Raw genomic sequence first — 24,656 nt, forward strand, 5'->3', positions numbered from 1 at the left:
ATAAAAGCTAGAATGGCAGGTGTAATTATAGGTGCACCATGCTTTTGCCACGCGTTTAAAAAGCACGATATAAATTGTTATTCAGAAGGATTTTTACGATTTTAAGGCAGTTAATTCAAGGTAAATGTTTATTCCTGGCCTTATTGTGTTGTGAGATACCAGGATACCTATATTACCTCAATGTGCAGATTTCTAACTTTGCACAGATTCGTTTTTTAATGTAGGAAATATAATGGCATTGCTTTCAAATTTAAATTCTTTAATATATATTTTGTATAATTGGAAAGTTGATGCGATAATTTAAAGTTTAGTAAGACTGTATTAAGTGGAAATGACTTGTGCATACCAGCAGACATTTTTTAGTGTAGTGGGGAAATTCTGCGATTTCTTTTTTAAAAAACAACAAAAACTGGCCATTTTTTCTAATCTTATTAAAAAAACATCTTCTTGATTAGCGGACTTGTAAATATATATTGATTTGTTTTATTCATTTTTCACTATGACGCCAAAAAAGATTCTACACTAGCTACTACCGATTTTTTTATTACAAATTTTGATTTATAGTCTTTGGGGTGAGCAATAAGTATGACAGATAAATCTGATGTTGATTTGCTGTCTGGGATCACTGAGAAACCTCCAGATAACTTCCTGGATTCTGAGGAAAACAATGGGAAGAATGAAGATGAAGGAGCAGTGGTGCTGGAAGAGCAACTTGGAGATGAGGATCAAAAAGAGGAACTTCCCGAAACTCCTCAGGAGCTAGAGAAGCAGGAAGACATGGAAGGGTGTGAAAATGATGTTGGTAAAGAGATGCCTGAAGAAGAGGAAACAAGTCAACTGATGGAAGAAGATGATGTGAAGGGGGAGATTGGCACAAACCCTGATAATAATGAACAAGCTGAAATAGTAACTGAAGGTATGAGTTAATTATAAAACTTTACTACTATGACTTTTAAATAAAACTAAATTAATTTGGTGATTACTAATTAAGAAACTCAAATTTCAACTGAAGGTATGAGGGATTATCATTTTTTTACTATGCCACTTCAAAAAAACAAGTTTTTGGTGATTACTGATGAAGTAAGTCAAATTTAGTTTTTTTTGTTATAGAAACACCTACCACAAAGGAAGATTCGGAGCCAATTGAAATGGAGGAACCTGTGGAACAATCTACAGATCTTCCCATGGAACAATCTGTAGAACCGTCAACAGCGCCAACTACAGACCTTGGTACGGAGCCATGCATGGAACATTCTCAAGTCTATGCAAGCAGTGGCGTGGACGGGGATTTAGACACAGATGCTGAAGAAACACAACCAAAAAAGTAAACTATTTGTCAAGTGCTATTTGTTTAAAATATAGCAGTTTTTTAATTTTTGCATTGTAGTATTCAGTTAACATTGAGATCAAATTGTTTAAAGAATGCAACTCTTCCTGTCTCGACTGCATTTTAAAAAGTTGGATGTTGGCTATATTTTGCTGACAATACTTTGTTTTATTTGAAATAATTTGTCACTCTCTGCAGAACGCATAAAGTTAAAGAAGTCAAACAAAAATCTCCATCACCAGCTAAACAGGTAAGCATGTTGAATATATTTGAGAGGTTTCTACTAAGCATCTAACAGTTACAGTTATAAGTTAAGTTGTTTTGGTATAACACTTTAAGCAAGTGTTTAATTTTGTTGCCATTTTAGCTAATACATCATATTTTTATATATAATCTAGGCTATCATCTATTTATTTTTTATAATTACTTAGTTACCCAGTTATATGTGTGGTGCATTGTAATTGCTGTACAGTAGGTCCTCACAGTACAGTAGGTCCTCACCTCACAGTCCTCACAACTCCCATAGACTGCTGCTAATTGTGTAAAACATATTTAGGATATTTGGATATTATGATCTAAAGGTGTCCTGCTTTACCCCACCCTACTATATATACATATTATACCTAAATAATGTTTTTGGCGAAATTCTTCTGATACAGACTCCTCCCCCCACAAGCATCCGACGAAGTGCGAGATCAAACAAAGGCATCGGGAAGGAGATATTCGATCCTTCTCACATCCCTAAATCTTCTTCTTACAAACGATCTTCCGCAGGTAGCACCAGCAACCTTTTGTTCAATTTTTTTCAGATGTGAGATTGAAAATTTATTTCATAATTCTGATGTATATAATATAGCGTTTCTATGACGTAAATTGGCTTTACATGTTAAGTATTGAAACTTACACAATGTAACTTAATACTCTTTAAAGCAGCGGTTCCCAACCTGTGGGTCGCGACCCCAACTGGGGTCGCCTGACAATTTGCCTGGGGTCACCTGAGGCCTTCTGAGAAGTTTAGAATTTCATTAGTTTAAAAATTTAGAAAGTTAACTCTTAACAATGGGCAGCTCACCACAGAGCGCATCGCGATTTTACTAGAGTACTAGACAAACCAGAACACCCTGGGCCTCATTACGGGATTTTCGTTTAAGAATGGCAAATATGCTCTGAAAGTAAGATTTTAACGGCAGTTTAGCGGCCATGAAAAATTACAGGATTTACTCGTTTGATTTCAGGTAATTCATTACGTCACAAAGGCCTTTACCATGAAAATAAAAATTTAATTGCTGATTGCTGAACTGCATTTAAGCAAAAGTTGGACTTGAGGTTGCGATTTTATTGCATTCCCGGCATCAACCATAGGTAGCCTACGATAGCTAGCCTAGGCCCTAGCCTACATAATTTTCAAAAGCGACCCAACTGATTTTATCCTTGGGGTCACCGCAACTTGGCAAATGTTATAAAAGGGTCACGGCACCAAAAAGGTTGGGAACCGCTGCTTTAAAGCTTAAGAAAATTCATGCTTACTTATTCTACTAAATGTGTGTTGTCTACTACTCTATGTTATGTTTCATGATGTTTTGTGCTATTTAAGTTATCATCTTATTTAAGCCCTATCTAGTCCTGTTTATTTAAATAGGCTATAGTAGCTTTGGGTAAAATACTAAGATTGTCCATTTATTCATTCTGTTATTTAGTCCAATTTGATAAACAAAGAACACATACAGAAATTATAGAACCACATCCTTACGACTCTCAAAGAGCGTTATTAAATGTTAATAAATCGAAATCAGGAAATATGAGATACTATGGGTTAAGACCATCATAGTATTTATCTTACCCCACATATATTATTATAACTTGTATTTTGGTCCACCTGGCAAACATTTTGGATAATCTACATTTTTAAATTCCTATACCTAAATGTTATCACAATTTTTGATTAAGTCTTATATCCTAGGTCGATCTGAGCGCTCTCCGAGCAGTGAGCGATCATGTTCTCCAGTTTCCTCCACTAGTTCTGTGCAAAGTAGGAAGAAGATTGTACATGGGGAATCACCTAGGAGAAACTCCCCACGAACCAGAGATATGTGAGAACACATTGCTTCTCCGTTTTCATTCATAAGTTTTTATTGTTTACATTGTAGTAGGAGGCAGTATGTAGCATATTGGTGAATGCTTCAACCATAATTTACTAAAACCGATTCAATCTGACATTGTTATAATGTGTAAGAATTTTTTACAGTAACATACGTTACCTAATTTGGGCTTTAAATTTTAGTAAATTTTGTTTTGTATGCATTTTAATATTTTGTAAAAGAATCTTTATACTTTAGTATTCATAAAAAATTGTTTTTTAGAAAATCAAAAGTTGGTTTGGAGCTTGAACCACCAGCTATCAAATCTCCTCAAAAAGAGAAAGAGAAAAAATCGATTTCACCTCAAATAATAAAAAAACCAGTGAAGAAGTTCGTAAAACTAACAATATCAGTATTTTACAGTATATATATATATAAATAACACGTTAATATTATTTCTTCAGAAATAAGTAAACCTTTAAGAACGTTGATTTTGAGCATGTAGTGCAAATATACCTAAGAATAATTTATTTCTCATATTTTCACTACCTTAATTCATGCACATTTAACAATCAATGTAATAAAGTGTCCACTACATTCATAAGCACCAAAAATGCAGGAAGACAAAAATAAACGTAGTTAACCCCACACCCCAAGTTTGGCACTTACGCGGCATAAACAGCTTAAACATTTAAAATTCTGATAAAAACCAGGATGGAGACATAGCACTTATGTTTAAGCTTATGCAGTATTATACTCACCATTTTTTGCGAACAAGCGAATTTATATAAACAACAATATCGCTGCTAAACAGACCATGTTATCAGCGTGTACATCATTTGATCCATTGTTTCTTCCAGAGAGCCAGAGTTTGAGGAAGAGGATGATCTTCCTCTAAACACATTGAAGGAAGATGCAGATGATTCAGATGAAGTAGAAATATCAGATGATGATAGCGATAGTGATGATAGTTACAATAATCCTGATAGACTATGGTGTATATGTAGAAAGCCACACAACAACAGGTATGCATTTTTTAAATGTCATTTTAAGTTTTAAGTATAAGTTAATTTGTAGTAACTTTTTGTCAAATTTTTTTTATGAAAATATAAGTTTTTACACAGCTTTTTTTACAAGATTTATGTGATATAACCTTTCATTGATAGTCCTTTCAAATGCAAGCGATATTTACTAGTTTTATTAGTTTCGTAATTTTGTATTTTAGGAGTAACCAATGTAAACTAGTTTTTAAAGTCTTAATATATATAAATACGGCTTTACTAAAAAAAGGTAATAAAAAAAACAAATAAAAAACACTACAATAACACTATGTTATATGAAAACTTCCATCTGCTTTAGGTTCATGATATCGTGTGATGTTTGTGAGGATTGGTTTCATGGTGATTGTGTTGGGATCACCTTACAAAGAGGAAAGAAGATGGAAGAAAAACAAGAGGAATATATTTGTCCCAACTGTATTAAGGTAATTGAGATGTTTTACATGGTTTAAGTTCTGTAGATGGTTTTGTACACATTATGTTGGGTATGAGGTATAAGCTAGCTCAGAGATACGTACACGGTGAATTTGTAATTTTTGATACCACGTACACAGTGAATTTGTAATTTTTGACAGAAATTTCAATGTTTCATGTTATGAGAATTAAGCATGACATAGATAAAGTATTGATAGCCTTATTGGACATTAATAACATGAAAACAGAACTTTTTTACACCTTCAGTACACATGGACCTTTTAAACCTGACTTTTTAATAGTTTGGTGTCTTTATAAGGTATTTGTTAGCTAGTGTTGGGGTAAAGGGTAAAGTTTAACTTTAAAGTTTAAAGTGAAAAGAAATTATCGTTATTGTATGTATAGGATTGTTTTTTTTATGAACTTATGAAGTTTGTATCTGATTATAAGGTAAAAGAAGATGTCACTCTGTTGTTATAAGTTTTGTATGTAACTTTTCAATTAAATTTTTTTTTTCAAATGTAAGTGTTTTTTTCAAGAAATCAAAAAAGGGAGCAAAAGATAGAAGAAAGTCAAAAGAAGAAGTTAAGCCTGAGGTAAGTCTTGTATAAAAACAACCAATAATTAAAACATCATAGGATAAATGAATTTTTCCTGACTAAATCTGCAACAGCTTTGTTGAATTTTAGAAGAAATCTTTGTATAAACTTATTTAAAAACCACCTTTGTTGGTCTTTTTGAATTAAAGCCAAATATATGAACTGTTGCTGCATGGCAAAATTTGTGAAACTACTTTTTAGCAAAGGCCAACATATAGATAAAATCTTTAACATTGTTATTTCAAGGTGGTTTCAACGAAGAAGCGTTCTGCCTCTTTGGATGAAAAATTAAGTTTAAAGAACTTTGCCTTGAAAGGACAAATTCAGAGCAGTTCAAACAAAAATCCAGGTTTGTACTTGATAAGGATATAGTAATATATAGTAGGATGGTGGAAGATGGGACACCTTCGCCGCATAATATCCGAATATCCTGATGTGTTTTAAACAGTTAACAACGGTCTATGGGAGTCTTAAGCATGCAGTTTTATAATTCTTTGAAAGTTCCTTGTTTACTACCACATTGGACGAGAAAATAGAGTTAAAATGCGTCCCAACTTCCCCCACCATACTATATATAAAACGACATGTAATGTAACTGTGACATGCTTATTGCTTTATTGTATTAAAATTACTATATTTGTTTCATGTAAGTATTAGGCAGTTTTCTCCTGTAAAGTACTAAAATAATAAAAGAATGTTTCATGTTCTGTTAATAGCTGAACTTATCCTGTATCGAAAGGCTTTAGTTTCGGGGAATTGCTCAGGAAATTTGTAATTGTATTTCTTTGTTTTCCCATGGACCTTCCATATGTTGTTGCAGAACTTAGAAGAAGTTTTAGTTGTGTTGAACACTCTTAGTATTTGCTGCGTAAAGAAAGAATGATATCTGTTTAATCAGTTGTTGTTTTTCGTTAGGTGGTGTTAATCTATTTTTTATGTAAAAAGTATTGGCTAGTTCAGTGGTTCTAACTTTATGGCGCTTACTGATTGTAAAAGTAGAATGTTATTTTACTGCACAAAAAAACTAGAATTGAAAATCTTTGTATTTTCTACATGTCATTTTCCAAGAAAGTTACAATAGCTTGGCTACTATGTGATAAGGGGTATTTTTTAAAACCTTAATTATATTATTAAAATGCGCACCTATCTGTACACTGATAATCAAACATGTTTGCAGTAAGTTTTGTAAATTATTTCGTTTTTTTTACATAATGTAAGATTTATATATATATTATTTTTTATTTGTAAATTAGAAATACTATACGCATGTTAATGCACCTTTAGAAAATTCTTAACCTATATTAATGTATATAAAATCTGTGTGTTTGGTTTAGACGGAGCCCCAGTGAAGAAAAAACTCAAAATATTTGATGAAAGTCAAATTAAAAAGGTGAGCAATTAAATACAATTTTGTTTTTTAAAATATTTAATTAGTTATGTGACATTTTTTATTTAAGATGTAGGTCAATTCTCTACCATGTTCATCAGTAACATTGTGGTGTTTATATTTTTGTTGCTTACCATATTTGTAAAATATGTAAATTAAATGTCATCCATAAGGTTAAATACATGTATTGTTTTAGCTTCTCCAAAAATTTTATATAGGTATTAGGTATATATATTAAATTTAGCTTCTTCCAAAATTTTATATAATACAAAATTAAAATCCTAAATAATTTTGAAATTTCCCGAAATAACTTGGTGAAAAAATTTCACCTCATGGCATGGGAAAAACCCTGCTATGCTGTTAGGTAATTTCCTTTTTATTGCAGTAGCCATCCATACTGTTATATTACTAGCCCAGCACTTAATAAGTGCAAATTTGCAATTGAGAAACTGGTAATATCAAGTTACAGTGTATGATAGTATGACACAGTGGTATTCTATCCACAGAGTAATGCAGCATCAAAGAAACACAGTAGTAGCAACCCAGCAATGACTGCAACCACTACAAATAAATCGGACAAAGGTGGAAGGAAATGTATTGTCAGTTCGTGTGGTAACGATGCACTGAAAGGTTCAGTATACTGTAGCAACCAATGCATTTTACGCCATGCGAAAGAATCACTTAAGTCAATGGCAAAGGTGTGTCTTTTAATGTCTTTTTTTATGTCTTTCTTTTAATTAGTTTTTTTTTTAATATTTTTTTACTAGAAATATAAGTTTGTATATGTTTTATATTTTATGCCAGTAATGTAATGCTTTGTGATTATTTTTTTATGAGTTATACTAGTAATGTAATTGTAAGCTAGTTATATAATGTTTTTATAATGCTGGTATCTTGTTTTTAAATTCAAATTCAATTAACAAGCCCTTTATATTAGTTCTATGGTATTTTGCTTATTACTTAATTGAGTAAATGGGTTTATAAGAATAGTTGTGCAAGCAATGTTTTATTGGTTTATGTTAAATAACTGAAATGTCACTTACCAGTGGTACAGCCAAAAAATAAGGGGTGGGTTTTTATCAAAAAATTTTCATTTTTAAAAAAATATTTTGTTAATTAATGTTTTTTTTTGGTTAAAAGTGGGGGGGGGGGGTCGCGACACCCTAAACCCCCACTGGCTGCGCCACTGTCACTTACTGTTCTTGTTTACTGCCCTATATGCTGAAATAGATTTTTATTTATATTTCAATCTACATTTATATTCTCAGGAAAAGGAACTGGCATTGCAGAAATCGAAATCCATAAGGGTTTTGAGCAAGGAGGGAACAAATATAACGTAAGTTAAAAGTTAAATCATAACTGTGAATCTATTAAAAGTAGTGTAACGAAATAACATACACCATTAAAATAATCTAGTCTATAACTGTAAACATGGTTGAATCAATGTATAGTTGGGTGAAGGGTGGTGGAAAGAAGAGCTTTGTTGGGTAAAGTTAGCTCATTGGTGTTTTTTCTTTGATAAAATAATGGCAGTATAGGTATATTATTTAAATACAATAGTGTGGGGGAAGATGGGACACCTTTTAACTCGATTTTCTTGGCCCATTTAGTAGTAAACAAAGAACATTCAAATAATTATGAAACTATATCCTCATGACCCTGATAGACCGATGTTAGTTCTTTAAAACCTGATCAGGCTATTTGGATATTATGTGTTAAAGGTGTCCTATCTTCCCCCACCCTACTATATAAAATATTTATTTTTTTATATATATATTTGCATTTTAGAAAGTGTTAGTTATTTCTGTTTACAATATTATGCAGATCAAAGGAACATAAAGATCGCGTGACAGTGATCTGCAGGAAAACTATGAAAGTACTTCGTGGACCCCACGCACCACTACGCAGAGATCTTGCCAAGTTTTTAAAAGCTCACCCTTCTTATGAGGTTAGTGAAGTGTTGGTACAGACGCCAAATTTTTTACATTTAATGTTATTTTGGTCAGCTTGGGCGCGATTTTACTATTATTAACCTAAAACATTGGCTACCACAGCTTTTAAATAGCATGGACTTTTAATTTGTTTTTTCGGTAGTTTGATTTGGTAGTTTGATTAGCTTTATCTATTTTGGTATCCGTACTTAGAATAGAATGCATATTATTATTTTTTTTTTTTAGTCAGTCAGTTTTAGTTAATTTTCAAGAATAGCTAGTCTGTTGTGCAGAAAGTATATATATACTAAATACGTTTTTCTATGTCACAAAATTTAGGTGTAGTTTGGATTCATAATTGTAAATGGTGTATGGGTGCATGTACAGAAAATTTATATCTAAGTAGTTTTGGTTATATGAAAAAGATGTTTGTACGACTAAGGTACGTTTCAGTTGCTTTTTTTGTCTACATTGCTTAAACCTTTTAGATTTACTTGGATTTACAAGGTAAACTGGTCCAATTGCATTTGACAGAATTTTACATTGAAATAAACAGTGCATATACATTAAAACACATGCAACAACCGTTTCTACAAAGACTACAAACATATACATCTATGTTTAAACACATGGCACTTGATAAAAAACTGAAAATAGATAAACTGGTTCACTGTTCCTGTTTTTAACAGTATGTGTTATGAAACATATTTGTCTCATTTTATCATCCAAGCAGTGAGCATATATCTCAGTTGAATAGCAGAGCAACCGCATCTAAACACATGACCAGTGTTATCAATACGAACTTTACATGGTGTAGACCCGGCATAAAATTGAACCCCAAGTTTCTGACTTGCACGAACAGCTTGCAACGCAAGGGTATTGTTTGACAAACGAAGACACTGTAACCTTGCAAACACCCTTCTGTGGATAGATAAGAATGAGGTTATTTCTGAAGGAATGAATGGAACGTATCTAAGCTTTGTTGTGGTGGTGTCTTCCATGACATTTTTATAATATTATATGGAAAAGGCCATACCAGGGATTTGGGATTTAGACCAGAGTTTTTCTACAAAAATTTAAAAATACTAAAAGAAGATAATTTCGTTAAAACTGGTCGCACAAGATGACTGATTTGAACTAAACCAATGTTTAAAAAATTGAGCTTTCAGTATTGTACTGTAGTATTTGATTTTAGGCACTGCAATCATATGTTCTGAAAACATAGTCTTATGTTCCAAGCAGTGGCGCAGCCAGGGGGGTTATGGGGGTCGTGACCCCCCCCTTTTTTAACCAAAAAAATTAAAACAAAATATTAAAACCCCCCTCTTATTTTTTTTCTGGCTGCGCCACTGGTTCCAAGGATCAAATTAGAAAGAAGTTTACTTGTTGAGTGTCACGTGAATATTCCTTATTTCTTCATCTTCATCTGAACCATCATGAAAATCACTCGCCCAATCACCGACATCGAAATGCCTCCCGTGATCAGCAAAATATGTTTTATTTACGGCAAACTGATTTTCTTGAAGGTCAAGATACCTCATGTTTATGTTGCTATAGATGGTGGCTGGTTGCCATGCCAACAGTGAGTTGCTTTTTAGGTCCAATGCAACCAAACGACCGTTTCTTATAAAAGTATTTTCTGCGATGGCAGTGAGACTGTTGTATGCAAGGGATAAAACCTTTAAAAGAAATTTGAAGTTATTTTACTAAAGGTTTATGTAAAATAGCAGTAGCAACAATGTAGAAATAGAAAAGTTGAATATGGGGAAAAAGATGCTTTTGACTGTTCCTAATATACCAGGCTCTGAGTTTAGTAGAAAGTGGTTTATTTAATTTTGGTACACTCAAACATGCAGTAGCAACAATGTAAGGATACAAAAAGTTAATAATGGGAAAAATACTGTTGACAGTTCATTTACCTGTAAGTTTGGTAGATTACTAAATGTTTGATGGTGAATTGATGTTAGTTGATTTTTGCTCAAGTCTAAAGTATGCAAGTTCAACAGAGTGGAAAACGATGCAGGAGCAATCTGTTATACATATCTTCTATTATAATCATGTAATATTATAACTCTTTTGATTTAGGACTTAAGCAAAAGTAATGGACTAACTTTTGCCCAAACTCTAGGTTACCTTGGCAACCTTGCGTAACTGTAGGACCTCTCCTATATAGAACAATATAGTAATACAAATAAACAACCAAAAAATCGTTTATATTTTCACCCCACCTCTTGTATATGGTTAAACGAAATGTTTAAAATAGCTAACTCCGTTTTGTTGCTTAGATCATTTTCTTCTATTCTTTGTATTCTGTTCAATGAAAGGTCGAGATGTTCAAGTTGTTTACATCCGCTCATGTCAATCTCAGATATGCTTTCCAACCTGTTAAATATTGTGTAACGGTATAGGACATTTGAGATCTTAATTTTGAATGTAAAAATGCTATTTCTTGGTAGTAAAGTGTGTGAAACAAATTTCAGTCGTATATTTTGCACTTTTGCCTTGAATTTTATATATATAGAAGAGTAGGGAAAGAGAGGACACTTTTCCTCTACTTTTTATTTCATTTGGTGAACACAGTCAAAACAGAACATTCAAAGAATTGCAAAACCATATCCTCACGGCTCCCATAGACCGTTGTACTACAATCAGGATATTTGCATATTATTTGCTAAAGGTGCTTGTTTTACCTCAACCTACTGTATATAAATAAACAGTTTAATATTTGGAACTTTGCAAGCTATCACCCAAAAAATCTTTTGCATGCTATCACACAACAAATAGTTTCTGTTCATCAAGCCCGAAATATTGTATGCTAGAAATTTTGTTTTTGTTATGTTTGTTACACTGGAAGATTACTTGTTATCAGTGAGGAGGAGGTCAATTAATCCCGGGTTGTTCCGGAGGTTGAGAGGACGGTTTTTCCCGATAAATCGGATCAAATTCCCACAAAGATCAAGTTGTTGAAGCTTTCTGTTCATTCATACTTGTAAATTATTTTCGGTTATTTTCTACATCGCTGGGTGGGGCTGTACTTTGGGACATAGGATTTGGGCCCGATTTGGCACTTTCCCGACGCTCAAGGTCGTACAACTCATTATTGACCACTAGATTAGAGTACTATCTTGCTCAAGGACACGTATAGCAGTATTGCAATCAGTAGCAAACATCAAACTCAGTAACTTTCGGTTATGATGTAGACGTCTAAATACTAAGCCATGACGCCAGATTGAAAAATATGTTACTTAGTTGAAATTAAACAACAGCAGTGTACTACTGTGGAAGTAGTTTACAATATTATAACGCCATGGTTTGAAATCTTGCCTATTTTGCATTTTAGTCATTAATGCAGAAATTTTAATGGACACAGCCCCGATGCGCTGTATGGTTTTTATGTGATTTTATTTTTTTTATTTTTTTTGAAAATCCTTATTAGAATTAAAAGTTAATGAAACAACCTGTTATGAACAAATGCATCTTTATGAACAAAGAATATTTTGTTTCCGTGTAATCCCAGTTGTTCAAGTTTACCAAGTAAAGCGAATGTTCTGCTGTAAACCCGTTCGATCTGGTTTTCTCCCAGATGTAACTCCATCAACTGGTTCTTTCTATGAGCCAATCTACTTGTTAACTTTACAATCTTGTTTCTCCTGTAATTCAAGTTCAAAAAAAAATATAAAAAATTACAGTAAATACAGACAAGAAAAAAAGTTTATGTGCAGATTATTCCAGAATATGTGCTATACATAACAAAACTATGATCTGTACAATTGTTACCTGAGACTGACAAAGCGTAGTTTCCGATTTCTTACAAATGCTCCTCTTAACGCACCTTGGAACCCCCGACCCCCACCAAGCATATTATCATCAGCGAGGAACAAAATAAGTTTCCTGTTTCGAGACAAACTTCCTTCCAGTGTTCGTACTTTGTTGTTGGAGATGTCCAAAGATTTCTTTCAAAATTACATTTACCATTTGACTATATCTTATAAAGCTTTTTTAGGAAATTCGTTTGTGTTCAAACGTTCAACGTTGTATATGGTATATCTTATTTTGGTTTCGGCACACTACCTTAGTTTGTGAAAATTACTTGAAAATTAACAATAGTCGAAATCAATTTATCATCGTATGTTTATAAGATTCATAAAATGTTTTTTACCAATAGGTTTAAATAGGAATCTGTTGTACAGGTAAATTTTTAAAATTTAGTAACTTCATTATATTATGGAAAAGTTAGACTAAAGTTAATGTAAATCTGAGGTTTTTTTTATGGAATTCCCATATATCTTTAAGAAATAAGAAAATAAACTTTGTTTTACCAGAACATTAAATCTTTGCATTACATAAGGTCGTAGTTCTGTCATATTGTTGTGTTTGACCGATATCATCTCTGCATTGCAAGATATTAATTCCAATCGTAACCAGCCAGGCATGTTGTCACATATCACTGACTGCGATTTGTAGTTGCAGTTTCTGTAAAAAGATTAAATGCTTTCCTGAGTTTTTCGAGATTTTTAAACCTAAATTTTATTTGATATTCTATAGGCTTTCTTCTGTAAAATTTTTAAATTATTAATAATCAAAACATTTTTATACAATTTAAATTGTAGTAAATATTCTTTAGACAAATGTTATGCTTTGATTTTTGTCTATATCAGTCAATCACTGGTGTATTGTCTTAGCGTGGTATAAAACCTGNTTAAACCATTTNTTATACATTTTATTTGTCTTGCAAATTCAATTCATCACACTTGGTTCNTTGATCAACCNTGATCAAAAACGGGGTTGTGCTCNGTGCAACTTCTCATGTGGATGTNTGTGTTGACTGCTNTGCATGATAACTGTGTTNNTGTAACCCGTACACAACATCTGAGCAAAATACAAATACAACAATCTCATTATTTGAAAATCTATTAAAAATATTTTTTGTTAATTCTTTCCAAGTACACTGACTGAAAACTACTGTGCTTATTTTGACACCAAAATAAGTCGCAGCTTCTGTTCATTCACTGTAAAATTACGGTCTCATATTACAAACTTGTGCCTGATTCCACTCCTATACCTTTAGCTTCAGCATTTATTAGTCATTTTCCAAAAACGCTCACTAAAAACTATAATTCTGCTATTTATCATCATTTAAATTACACACTTAAGCCAAGTGTCGTTTTAACACTTATCACTCAAAACTTACAACTTTCACCATACCACCCATGTAGATCCACCACAAAACTCACCACACACAGCCGGCACCGACCGAAAAACACCTTAAGCCTGCCAATCATGAACCAACAAACAAGACGATTGCTTCAACCGACTTTTACCGCCATGTCGAGCAGAATAGGAAGAGAAACAGATACGGAATGGATCCAGACTACGCACCAGACCCCAAGAAGGTAATTATCTCAGTTATGTAAAGCGGGCATGATAATGTTTATTTAATACTTTAACCAGGCATATTACTCATGTATCGTTTTCCAATAAATACACAGCTGCCATTGGAAGCAAGCCAAAAAATATAAATAATCTTATTTAGATAGATCAAAAACCTTACATATTATTAATATGATATTGTTATATGACAATAGATTTAATAGTAGGGTTGGGGATTCCAGAACACTTTTAGCACATATTATCCAAACATTCTGATCGTGTTTCGAACAATTAACAACAGTTCATGGGAGTCGCGATAATACGGTTTTATATTTCTTCAACTGTTCTTTGTTTACTACCAAAATGGGACGAAAAAAGGGAATAAAAGGTGTCTCATCTTCCCCACCTTACTTTATATTATATTTCTTGTTTTCTTTGGACAGACCCTATTTTATGCTTTTAAACAATATATTTTTTTTTTTAAGCTTCAAGAATCTAGTGTGGATTTCTTTGAAAAGAAATCAAAGCCAGTCATCACACCAGGTGCTTCCACCAGTAAAGTGCACAACTCATTAAATAAAATGAAAGAGAGGAAGACCAGCACAGATGGAATGAGAAAATCAATCGGTAATGAAGTGTTGAGATTTCAAAATGATTTTGTTTAGCATTATTAATTATCTGTTACCTAATGGTCTGAAAAAATTGTTGGAAGGATTTTTTTAATGTATGTATGCTAGCAATAAATCATTTGTAACATGTTATACACATAATATGTCTCCTTATAATATATAGGTGTTTTTTTAAACATCCCATAGTTAGGGCAAGGCTGTCTGGTCTATAAATCACTGGTTAGCTTATAAGAAATAGGCAGCTCCAATACTTTCTCTTTTTGTGAAGTATTGCTGTAATTTTTTATCAGTCACGTTTCTGTACTAGTCAAAGTTTAGGAATAGGAATTGTTTCTGGGTTTGTAAAAATAATTCTGACTGTTTTTTTTTGCATTTGATGGTGCAGCTATTATTAGGTTTGCATTGCTATGTAATTTGCTTTTTCGTTTGCAATCAATAAATCTAAGTTTTTAATTATTTTATTAAAATTCTTTTTAGCTCAAAAAAAAATAATAAAATAAAAATTCTAAGTTATAAATATTTCATTAAAAATCCATTACTTACAGATGAGAAAGAGAGAAAAAAATCCCTGGACGGTTTATCAAAAAAAATCCATGACCGACCAAACCCTAAGTTGGAGAGGACAAACAGCAGGGGAGAAAAACCCACTGTTAGGGTTGAGCGATCTTCCAGCAAAGAATCAAAATCATCTAACTCGGATATTAGGCATAATGTCAAGAAATCAATTCTGGTAAAAACTGTGTTGCTTGTTTTGTGAGAGTTATTATATTAGCACTTTTATCATTTCATAAAAAAGTGCTTATTTAATTGATTTTTATGTCAGTTATCTTTAAATAGCATTTATTTTTAAATTGTAGCCCAAAATGTAAGGTTCCAGGCGTTTTAAATAAATTCTGAAATGTAATATAGGTAAATTCTTCCATTTAAACTCAATTTTTCATGTGTGTGTTTAATTTTTCATGTGTATTGGTCTAGGCTAGCGCTAAAATACACATATCGCTATTTATAGCTACATAATTAAATAGCTATTATTATTTCACCTACATATTTTGTACAGACTTTAGTTTGCTATGTTTTCTTACTACTTTTTGTTCATTTACCTTAGTTTTGCTAAATTTGTGTTGTTTATTAAAACTATTAAACAATTAAAAAAAAATTCATTTTCCAGGGTATCCTGAGCAAGCGCTCGGAGGAGTCCGAGGACCTCCGGATGCATCCATCCTCCATCACAAGACTCGTGGATAAAATTGAAGACTCCTTGCACAAGTTATTTGGCGAAACGAACGTCAAATATAAAAACCGATATCGGAGCATTATGTTTAACTTGAAAGTAAGTTTATGTCTATATATATATATATATATATTAATATATCTATATTTATGTAACTTGCTTCATCCACTTGGGCCGGAAAATGACAGTCGTTATACACGGGTGTTCTGTTTCATACACTTCGTTCCAGCTTACAAGTTATCATGTTTGTTACTTTGTGGGATATTATTTTTGGATGATTTTTTTATTTTTATTAATCAGCAATTTAGTTTGTCTCACCAATCCAAGTTGTGTATATACAGTGTATTTACAGCTCAGATGGTACACAGCGGCAGTAGTACGTATACCGGTAAACCAAATCCAATTACAACCAAATTACCAATGGTATATTGAGAAAACTTACACTTGTAAGGTTAACACAACTCACCAATTCACCCTTTCCAAATACAATCAAGAATTGGCGCAGTTTCAATTACTATAAAATAGACTGGCATTGTGAATAACCAAAGACTGGCATTGTGAATAACCAAAGACTGGCATTGTGAATAACCAAAGACTGGCATTGTGAATAACCAAAGACTGGCATTGTGAATAGCCAACATTGGTACAGCGCTAAATCACTGCAATTTAACTGGTTTAATAAAGCTTTAGAAATACTGTTCAGTACTGAACTTAAAATAGCTACACGCTGCAGTAAACAAAGAAGTTGGTTTCGTAACGCATGGTGATTTTGGGATAAACCAGAGCATAGATATGATATAACACAATGGAGGGAATTAATAACCATAACATTCGTGTGTGTTTGAACGCTCGGTTTAATGCTTGTCATGTGTGAAATATGTATAAATATTAACTATCTAAAAATGGATTTTTATTTTATTTTAAAATGTTTTATTTTTTACATTTAGCCATTGTTAAAAAATTGTTAACCTTTATTTTTTGACACAGTATTACTGTTTATTGAAGTCAAGATCACTGGCTTGCCTCGCTGGAGGACCTAACTAAGCCATATACAATAGAAAATTAATACAAAAACAGACTTTTATTGTTATTTCTTACTACTCACAAGACACATGCTAAATAGTAAGAAAAAAATATTTAATTTAAAAAAAAATCTTAAACAGTAAAAAAGGTTTTCGGAAAAGAATTTTTTTTTATTTTAATTAAAATTTACAATTTCTTTCCTTGAAGGATGAACGTAACCACGGATTATGGAGAAAGGTTATAATTGGTGACGTCACCACTTCCGAACTCGTACAGATGACAGCCGAGCAGATGGCATCTAAGAAACTTGCCGAGTGGAGACAAAATGAACTCACCCAAGAACTTGACATTATAGAGGTTGTTTTTTTTTTCAGCCTATAGTATAGTTTTAGGTATTTATTTTTATTTAATTATTACTTACAAAATTCAAGGATTACTTATTTAAAAATCAAATTATTTAAGAATTATTTTAAGTCTTACTTGCCAAAAAAAAGAATTATTTATGTATTTCTTAACAAAAAAAGCAATTTATTTAAGTGTTATTTACCAAAAACAAAAAAAATCATTTCAGTAATATGTAAGTATTGGTTACCAAATTTTTGTCTTTTTTACTTAGTATTTGCAGATTTTTTTTCTTTTTGTAATTTTTACATATTTTCATAAAAAAAATTTTAGAAACAAGAAAAAGAATTGCAGAATTTTCGGCCGGTTTCAAAAATTACTCACAAAGGTGAGATTGAGATTCAGGAAGATCTTTCTGATCTCACAGAGACAATACATCCCGGGAAGAACGGATCAACCGCTCCCACTGTAAGTGTAATGTTTGTTGTGTATGGAAATAACTACTTGTTGTGTATGGAACTAATACTGTGTTTGGTTCTTTGAAAAGATTCGCCAACGTTTTGTTGAATATTAAAACATGATTTACTTATGTTTTGGAATTGCACATTTTTAGGTGGCTGTTAAGGTTATATTATTTTTATTTGAATTTCATGCATATAAAATGAACACAGTATTGGATGAGCATAGAAACCAAATAAAATTAGTTTTTTCTTTTGTGGAGGTTGCTCAGTTTTTTTAGCAAAAAAATAAAATTAAAAAAATTAAAATTCATAAACAAAATTCCTTTGTGGATCCAAAAATGAATTCATTTTTATTTTTGTGGAGGTTGCTCCTGTGAGGAAGAAGAGGATCTCACTCTCGGAGGATGAGAATACTGACTCCTCCACCTCCCAATCTGTGGACACAACATCTCAGCATAATGATCATCTGTTTGATCTCAACTGTAAAATATGCACTGGTATGTAATATGTTGTGTTTCTTTCATTTTTATCCTAAGTTTCCAGGTTACATATTATAATCATGTAAAACTTTTTATCATAATAGAAAAATACTTTTTAAATTTTTGGTTTGTTTAAGCATATTTGTGGATTAGTCTATTCCCGTTTAATTCTTATGCTAATTTTTGCTAATTTTTACAACTTTGGGCTTACATATTTACAGCTGGAAAATAATATGTTCTATTTTAAATGTCTGATAGCAAATAATTTCAGTACTTGTGATTTGAACCACAGTTGGCCTAATTATGACCTATATCTAACATTGCTAATTTTTCCTTATTTTTTGCACCTAGTTCAAACATTAACTACACATTAACTTACATTATTTAATGAGCCGTACACCGGTCTAACCCTTTTCCCCCATAAAAATACCACCTTCAAATCCAGGCAAACTAAAAGAAGAAAGCCTTGGATTATCAGAGCAGCATCAAGTGAAGACAAAAGTCCGGCATTCAACATCCATCATTCTTAGTTCGGAGGCGCAAAAAGTGACGCCTTCCTCCAAAGAGCCGACCACACCAACCTCACATCTTTTTACTCCTGATAAAGTGAAAGAGTAAGTCAGCACTTTTTTTTGATTGAAATTTCTAAATTTTATATGTTATGTGCAATGTGGAAATAAAAATGTTTTGCGAACCATTCTTATTTTTCGTACAGGAAAAGCAAATCGAAAGTGAAACGATCAGATAGTGCAGTAAAGTCTCACGATTCAACTCTCTCTCCTGCCACCATCTTATCCAGCATCGCATCGGAGAAAGTGAAGAAGAAACCCAAGCTCCCATCTCCTCCTCCTCTTTCGGATGTTGCCATCCACGTGGATCAGGATGCGGAGAAATCTGCTCCGGATGCAAAAGGAGCAAAACAAGGGACTGGTGAAGAAAAGCAATCTTCAGATGTACATGTGACCACCATCACAGCAATAAGTGAAAACACGAAGGTTTCGGATCCAAGGAAATCCAACAAACAGATAAAAGAAGAAACACCAGCTTCTGTTGGCGTTGTATGGTCAGGCTACATCAGTATGTTGGAACTTTCTACATTTAAAGCAAATGTTTACCCGGTATGTGTAGTTTATCACTCAAACATTATTGTATTTACTTGCACTCTTATAAATTTCGCATGAAATTTTATATGTAAATTTCATTTACTTATTTATATGCAGATCCAGGTAATACTATAAATTAGTAGAATTTTTTATAATCAATTTTTATAAAGTTAATATTCTTAAAAAAGCTTTTACAAACAGGTAGATAGGCACCCACATTTAAAGTGTTTCCAACTACTTTTTATTAAAAAAATTATAATACTATAGTAGGATGGGGGAAGATAGGGCACCAATTCATTCTATTGTCTCCCATTTGGTAGGAAACAAAGTCTGTCCCATTTGGTAGTAAACAAACATTTAAAGAATTATAAAACCGTATCCTTGGGACTCCCATAAACCGTTGTTAATTGTTTAAAAAACGATCAGAATATTTGGATATTATGTGCTAAAGATGTCCCATGATTCCCAACTTCCCCACCCTACTATAACTAAGCTGGTTCTTCCAGGTTGGGGGTCAATGTGATGAACTAGAAAGCCACCTTCCGATAAGGTTAGTGTTAGGGGGTCGAATCCACCCTAAGGTAGTTTGGGAATATTTGCGTAAAGTACAAACTCTACAAACCAAACAACTTTCAATTATTCGCTTCCATGCGGCAACTGATGATGATCGGATTGGTTACATAGCGATGCTTTCCTACTTTAGCAGCAGGAAAAGGTAAATTAACTTTAATTAATCGTTAATGTTTTCAAAATTCTGTTCTATATGGGTGAGATCCTGGTCAGAGGGATTTAGACTACATTTTTTATGGTATAAGCATGACCTAGTAGTAAGCCATGAAGACATTTATATTAGATTACAAGCATATATGAACAGGTAATACTTTTGATGAGCCAAGAATTGTTATTTATATAGAAACGTACTAATAAAGTTAAGGAACTGCATCATCCTGCAGGAGTTTTAGTTGAAAAAAAGGGTTATGTTTTACTAAAAAAAATTCTATGTATTTTTTACACCTCAGACTGGATAACAACAACTACACTTTTCCCCCTAACAAATTCAAGTTTGTTCGATGCTGTTTAAAAACCCCTGGTTTAGATTGTTTTCTTTATCTATAATAAATTGTTCACACTTTTTTGTAGATTTGGAGTGGTGAGTAACCAGGATAGGAAACTTGTGAAGGATATGTATTTAGTTCCGTTACTTGAATCGCAACCTATACCTGATGAGTTGAAGAAGACGGGTTGCCAACTCAGTTTTCCTCCAAACCGACCTTCCATGTTGATAGGAATCGCTGTCAGACACATCAACAAACAACCGTATGTGATTTTATTTACAAGTTTGTAAATGTTAACAAGGAAAAGTAAAATTAAGTTTTAGTAAAAATTAAAAAAAGTTTTTTGCTTTCAAAATGCTGTAATCTGTCCACTTCAATGTTTCAGCAACGTTCAAGTAAGAGCAATTTTCAAGCATTGCGTTTAATACATTATGCCTGATAAAAACAGTACAGTAGTTGTATCAAAATAAAAAAAATTAACATTAGGCTTACTTTGTCCTAATCACCCTATAAGAGTTTTAGATATTTCTGCAAAAAATAATATACATTGTCATACGCACTTTATGTTTTTGTATACTTTTTCTAACCTGATTAAACATTGTTTACATATTTTTTATTGTCTACAGTGAGTCAGAACATGTTGTAACAGCTGCCCAGTTAAAACCCAGTGTCAAAAATGAAGTTGAGCTAAAGGTGCAAGAAAACAAACCAGTTATACCCGGTATGTACCTGTTATGTTATAAGGCAATGATAATATGGTGTATTAAAACATGAAGCAACATGTTACTGGCTTTACACTGTCACATATTGTTGCGTATGTGCCTTTGTGCAAGAAACTAAACGGTAATTACTCAGTGGTAACTAAGGGGTTGTTTAAATTGCCAGCAATACCCCCCAAAAGCAATTCTCAACTAAGTAAGTTACCTGGTAGCTCATAAGCTGAAACAGAACAGTGTTATAACTACTGTAGTTTTCCGGCCATACAAGAATAAAGCAAGTTAAATTTATTTATTCAAATCATCTACATACTACATCTTACACACATTTACTCACAATAAAATGTTGAAATTAATGTCTTCTTGTGAACGTTTCTTCCAGAACCCAAACAACCTCTCCTCCTCACTGAGGAGGAGCTTGGATCACAGGAGAAGAAAACATCCTCCGGATCGCTGTTTGAGAGAAACAAGTCCCTTGCTCCTTCACTCAAGTTCTTCATGAGGAAAGCATCAGAAGAAGAAGAAAGCATCAAGGTGGAAGATGACAAATCAAGATTTTTTTAAAATCTTAACTTGATATAAAAATTTGTTTGGCACTATTTTTGTGCTTAAGATAGAGATTAGTCACTAATTTTGTGTTTGAGATAAAATTCTGCTCTAATTATATGATGCGTGTTATTTATTTTGTTCAGTTAGTAATAAATATTTTTCCACAGGAGAAACCTGAAGATGAAGAACCATATTCACCAAGTGCTGCTATTGCTGGTAAGTTACAAATATTCAAATCCCAGATTACAAAGCATTTGCAATCTTTTATATATGTAATGTATAAGTAAACTTGTGCTAACAAATTTGTGCTAATGTAGCATTATCCAATTTTCTTGGCCTTTTTAATGTTGAAAGAATAAAAAAAAGTTGTGGTCTGAATTAAGCAAATATCACCTTAGTTATTTCAATTAATAAAGATTAAAAAGTGTGATTGCGGTGTACTTGACCATGTTTTGTAATACTCGACAAAATTTAATAAACTTTGACAAATTTAGAAATGACTCACCTTTAATTAAAAATTACTGTTGGGGCCCTTTAATCGAATGTCTACCATGTAAGTTTTTTTTGTTAGTAAAGATTAAAATAAGTGTGATAATAAATATAATGTACAAATACAAATGTTAACAGCTGAGGAACAAGCTGCAGATGATGAAGATGAAGATGGAAATGAAGCGTATGATCCAGAGAAGATGTATGAAGAGCAAGAGGTAGATTTGTAATTTTAAATTAGAAGTTGCAACTATTTGCATTCTCATACTTTTATTAATTATTTTTCTTATTATTTTCCCTATTTTTTATTTATTTTTTGTTTTTATCAGGAATACGATCCGGAAACAGCATTTGCTCCTGTGTCACCTGCTGCGGAGGATGCTCCTTATGATCCTGAGGAAGATGAAGAAATCCTCCAGAAGAAAGAAGCCGAGTCAAGGGAGATGAATGAACTCGTTGAGAAACAGGTTTCTGAGTCAATTCATGTATTTACATATTAACACTTTTCTACAATAAATAAATCAACTGCACTGATTCAATATTGGTCACTAACCTAAGTTATTATGTTCAGGCTTTCTTAGAAAGGATGCAGAAGGAGTTGGAAGAGAAAAAGGCAAAATTAGCGGAGGTTGAACACTCCCTACAACAATCAACAGTAAGTCGTTGGATTGACTTCTTTAACATTTAACTTTAACAACTTATTACTAAACTTTATTTCTTACAGGTTTCAGAACCTGAGGCACCTCGTGTGGATCCACGACTTGCACGTCGCATGCAACCTCGTGAAGTTACAACTCCGCCACCTGTCACCCAACCATCCCCGGTAATCCAACCTCCAGTCATCCCACCTCAACCTCCTCCAGCTCAACATTCATCTCTCCCTGAGATCTCAACCTCCAAAGATCCTCTGCAGACGATCTTATCGGTGCTCAACATGGGAGGAGGAGCATCCTCCCAATCCTCCATCCTCTCAATGCTCACCAAACCAAAAGAATCCTCCCCTCCTCCTCTTCCCGACTCCACCACAAAGTCCGATGCAGAGGAGGCAACAGGGATCATCTCTGCTTCTCCTGAACCTGCTGCTGCTAAAGAAACTGAGAAGACTGGTCTTGTATCGTAAGTATTTTATCATGACTTAATCTGTTTGTAACTTGTAATAAATTCTGTGAATCTAACCCTGATCTGGTGCTCATAGAGTTGAACGGTTTTTGTGTAAAGAATTACAGTAAGGATCTGTTGCTATATCCTATATGAATTATGTAACAGACAGAAATCAAGTCCAGAAAATTGTATAATATAAAAGATATATATCTCGCCTAAATGGCATCATCAGTCTTTCTGTTTGTAGCCGTCACAATTGACTATGTCGTATTTTCCCATCAGTTACAACTCATCTCCTGAAAGCCAACCTGCTGATACTGAAATAATCAAAACTAAATCTGATGAACCAAAAAACAAATCTGATTCAAAGAACAGCAAGTCACGGGATGATGAGAGGTAGGTGCTAAACTTATCATGAGAGAAAATGTGTTGGCTAATGTGTTAGCCGTGTATTTATATGTTCCATGGTTCAGCGACAAGGCACTTGCATCATAACCAAATGATATTGGGTTCAAAGCTTGACTCTGATAGCATAACTTGCGTGGTCATGATATTTAAGGTCATTGTTTAACCCAGTGTTCACAAATGGGTTGTTCAAATTGTCAGCTATGCAGATAAACCATCACGCGGGTTAAAACAAAAACAACTTTTATACTATGTAACTAATAAGCGGACATGAAGTGTTTGAAAAAATCACCCATGTTAAAACTGTCGGTCCTGAGAATGAAGAAATGTCATCAGTTCATTTCTCTGGTTTGACCCTTTTTTTGTCTGTTACGTTTTCGTAGCAGCAGATTCTTAAATTTTTTTTTTCTAACCAGACGACGTCGTTCGTCATCTGCTTCATCTGACGATTCACGAAACAGAAGAAGAAGCAGTCATCGTGATGATCGGAGACAGAAACGTCATCGTCGATCACGGTCACGATCACCAAACCGTCACTCACGACGTCATTCACCATCACGTCATCAACGACGTCACGGGGATCACTCACGTTCATGGAGCCGAGACAGAAGGCGCTGAAACTTTCAATTGCAGAAATTATTGCTTTTACATCACGTTTTTGATGGCGTATACAAAATTTGTATTACAAATCTGGTCATTTTATCCGGATTTCACTGCCCGTTCGTTTGTTTTTATATTTTTGTTTTAAGGTTTTTTGTATTTTACTCAGCCACAACGTTGTGGTCAAAAATGAAGAATATTAACGTGGCTAAGTATTAGCTCACTTCGTGTCAGCAAATAACTTGTTAATCGTGAAAAACTTTAATAGCCACTGAAATCTACTTGGCGTAATAAACCGTTGCCATCTTT

The 24,656-nt window shown here is 33.1% G+C and overlaps 2 protein-coding genes across 3 annotated transcripts; one reads left to right on the plus strand and one right to left on the minus strand.

Annotated features, from left to right (window-relative positions):
• Positions 1-558: 558 nt before the first annotated feature.
• Positions 559-24,656, plus strand: LOC100185461 (death-inducer obliterator 1). Of its 2 annotated transcripts, none has more exons than XM_026840843.1 (34): positions 559-916; positions 1,111-1,324; positions 1,526-1,577; positions 1,987-2,101; positions 3,288-3,417; positions 3,688-3,795; positions 4,266-4,430; positions 4,765-4,888; positions 5,417-5,473; positions 5,723-5,825; positions 6,811-6,866; positions 7,370-7,561; positions 8,132-8,199; positions 8,688-8,811; positions 14,011-14,187; positions 14,650-14,791; positions 15,339-15,523; positions 15,962-16,123; positions 17,255-17,404; positions 17,723-17,857; positions 18,215-18,347; positions 18,775-18,943; positions 19,045-19,447; positions 19,939-20,147; positions 20,573-20,773; positions 21,114-21,208; positions 21,586-21,737; positions 21,920-21,968; positions 22,380-22,459; positions 22,571-22,708; positions 22,813-22,896; positions 22,966-23,357; positions 23,625-23,738; positions 24,164-24,656. In XM_026840843.1, exons 1-34 carry the CDS (start codon positions 586-588, stop codon positions 24,363-24,365), a joined length of 5,211 nt encoding a protein of 1,736 aa, XP_026696644.1. In that variant the 5' UTR covers positions 559-585; the 3' UTR covers positions 24,366-24,656. The 2 variants fall into 2 exon arrangements, with proteins under 2 accessions (XP_026696644.1, XP_002121512.1); XM_002121476.5 differs by having other exon boundaries at positions 20,573-20,749.
• On the minus strand, positions 9,270-13,958 carry LOC104265410 (leucine-rich repeat-containing protein 15-like). The gene is made up of 9 exons (XM_009859362.3): positions 13,547-13,958; positions 13,114-13,269; positions 12,572-12,747; positions 12,253-12,444; positions 11,654-11,767; positions 11,023-11,176; positions 10,714-10,824; positions 10,178-10,473; positions 9,270-9,715 (listed from the first exon to the last, which is right to left on the minus strand). Exons 2-9 carry the CDS (start codon positions 13,225-13,227, stop codon positions 9,508-9,510), a joined length of 1,365 nt encoding a protein of 454 aa, XP_009857664.2. The 5' UTR covers positions 13,228-13,269; positions 13,547-13,958; the 3' UTR covers positions 9,270-9,507.

This window comes from Ciona intestinalis, chromosome 2 (assembly GCF_000224145.3).
Source record: "Ciona intestinalis chromosome 2, KH, whole genome shotgun sequence".
Classification (NCBI taxonomy): domain Eukaryota; kingdom Metazoa; phylum Chordata; class Ascidiacea; order Phlebobranchia; family Cionidae; genus Ciona; species Ciona intestinalis.

Coding starts and splice junctions, on each gene's coding strand:
- LOC100185461 (XM_026840843.1), top strand. CDS start 586: ATGACAGATAAATCTGATGTTGATTTGCTGTCTGGGATCACTGAGAAA. Junction 17,858..18,214: donor ACGGATCAACCGCTCCCACT/GTAAGTGTAATG, acceptor ATTTTTGTGGAG/GTTGCTCCTGTGAGGAAGAA. Junction 23,358..23,624: donor GAGAAGACTGGTCTTGTATC/GTAAGTATTTTA, acceptor TTTTCCCATCAG/TTACAACTCATCTCCTGAAA.
- LOC104265410 (XM_009859362.3), bottom strand. CDS start 13,227: ATGCCTGGCTGGTTACGATTGGAATTAATATCTTGCAATGCAGAGATG. Junction 11,177..11,653: donor CTCCTCCTCACTGATAACAA/GTAATCTTCCAG, acceptor AATATTTAACAG/GTTGGAAAGCATATCTGAGA. Junction 9,716..10,177: donor ATTCACGTGACACTCAACAA/GTAAACTTCTTT, acceptor ATCTATCCACAG/AAGGGTGTTTGCAAGGTTAC.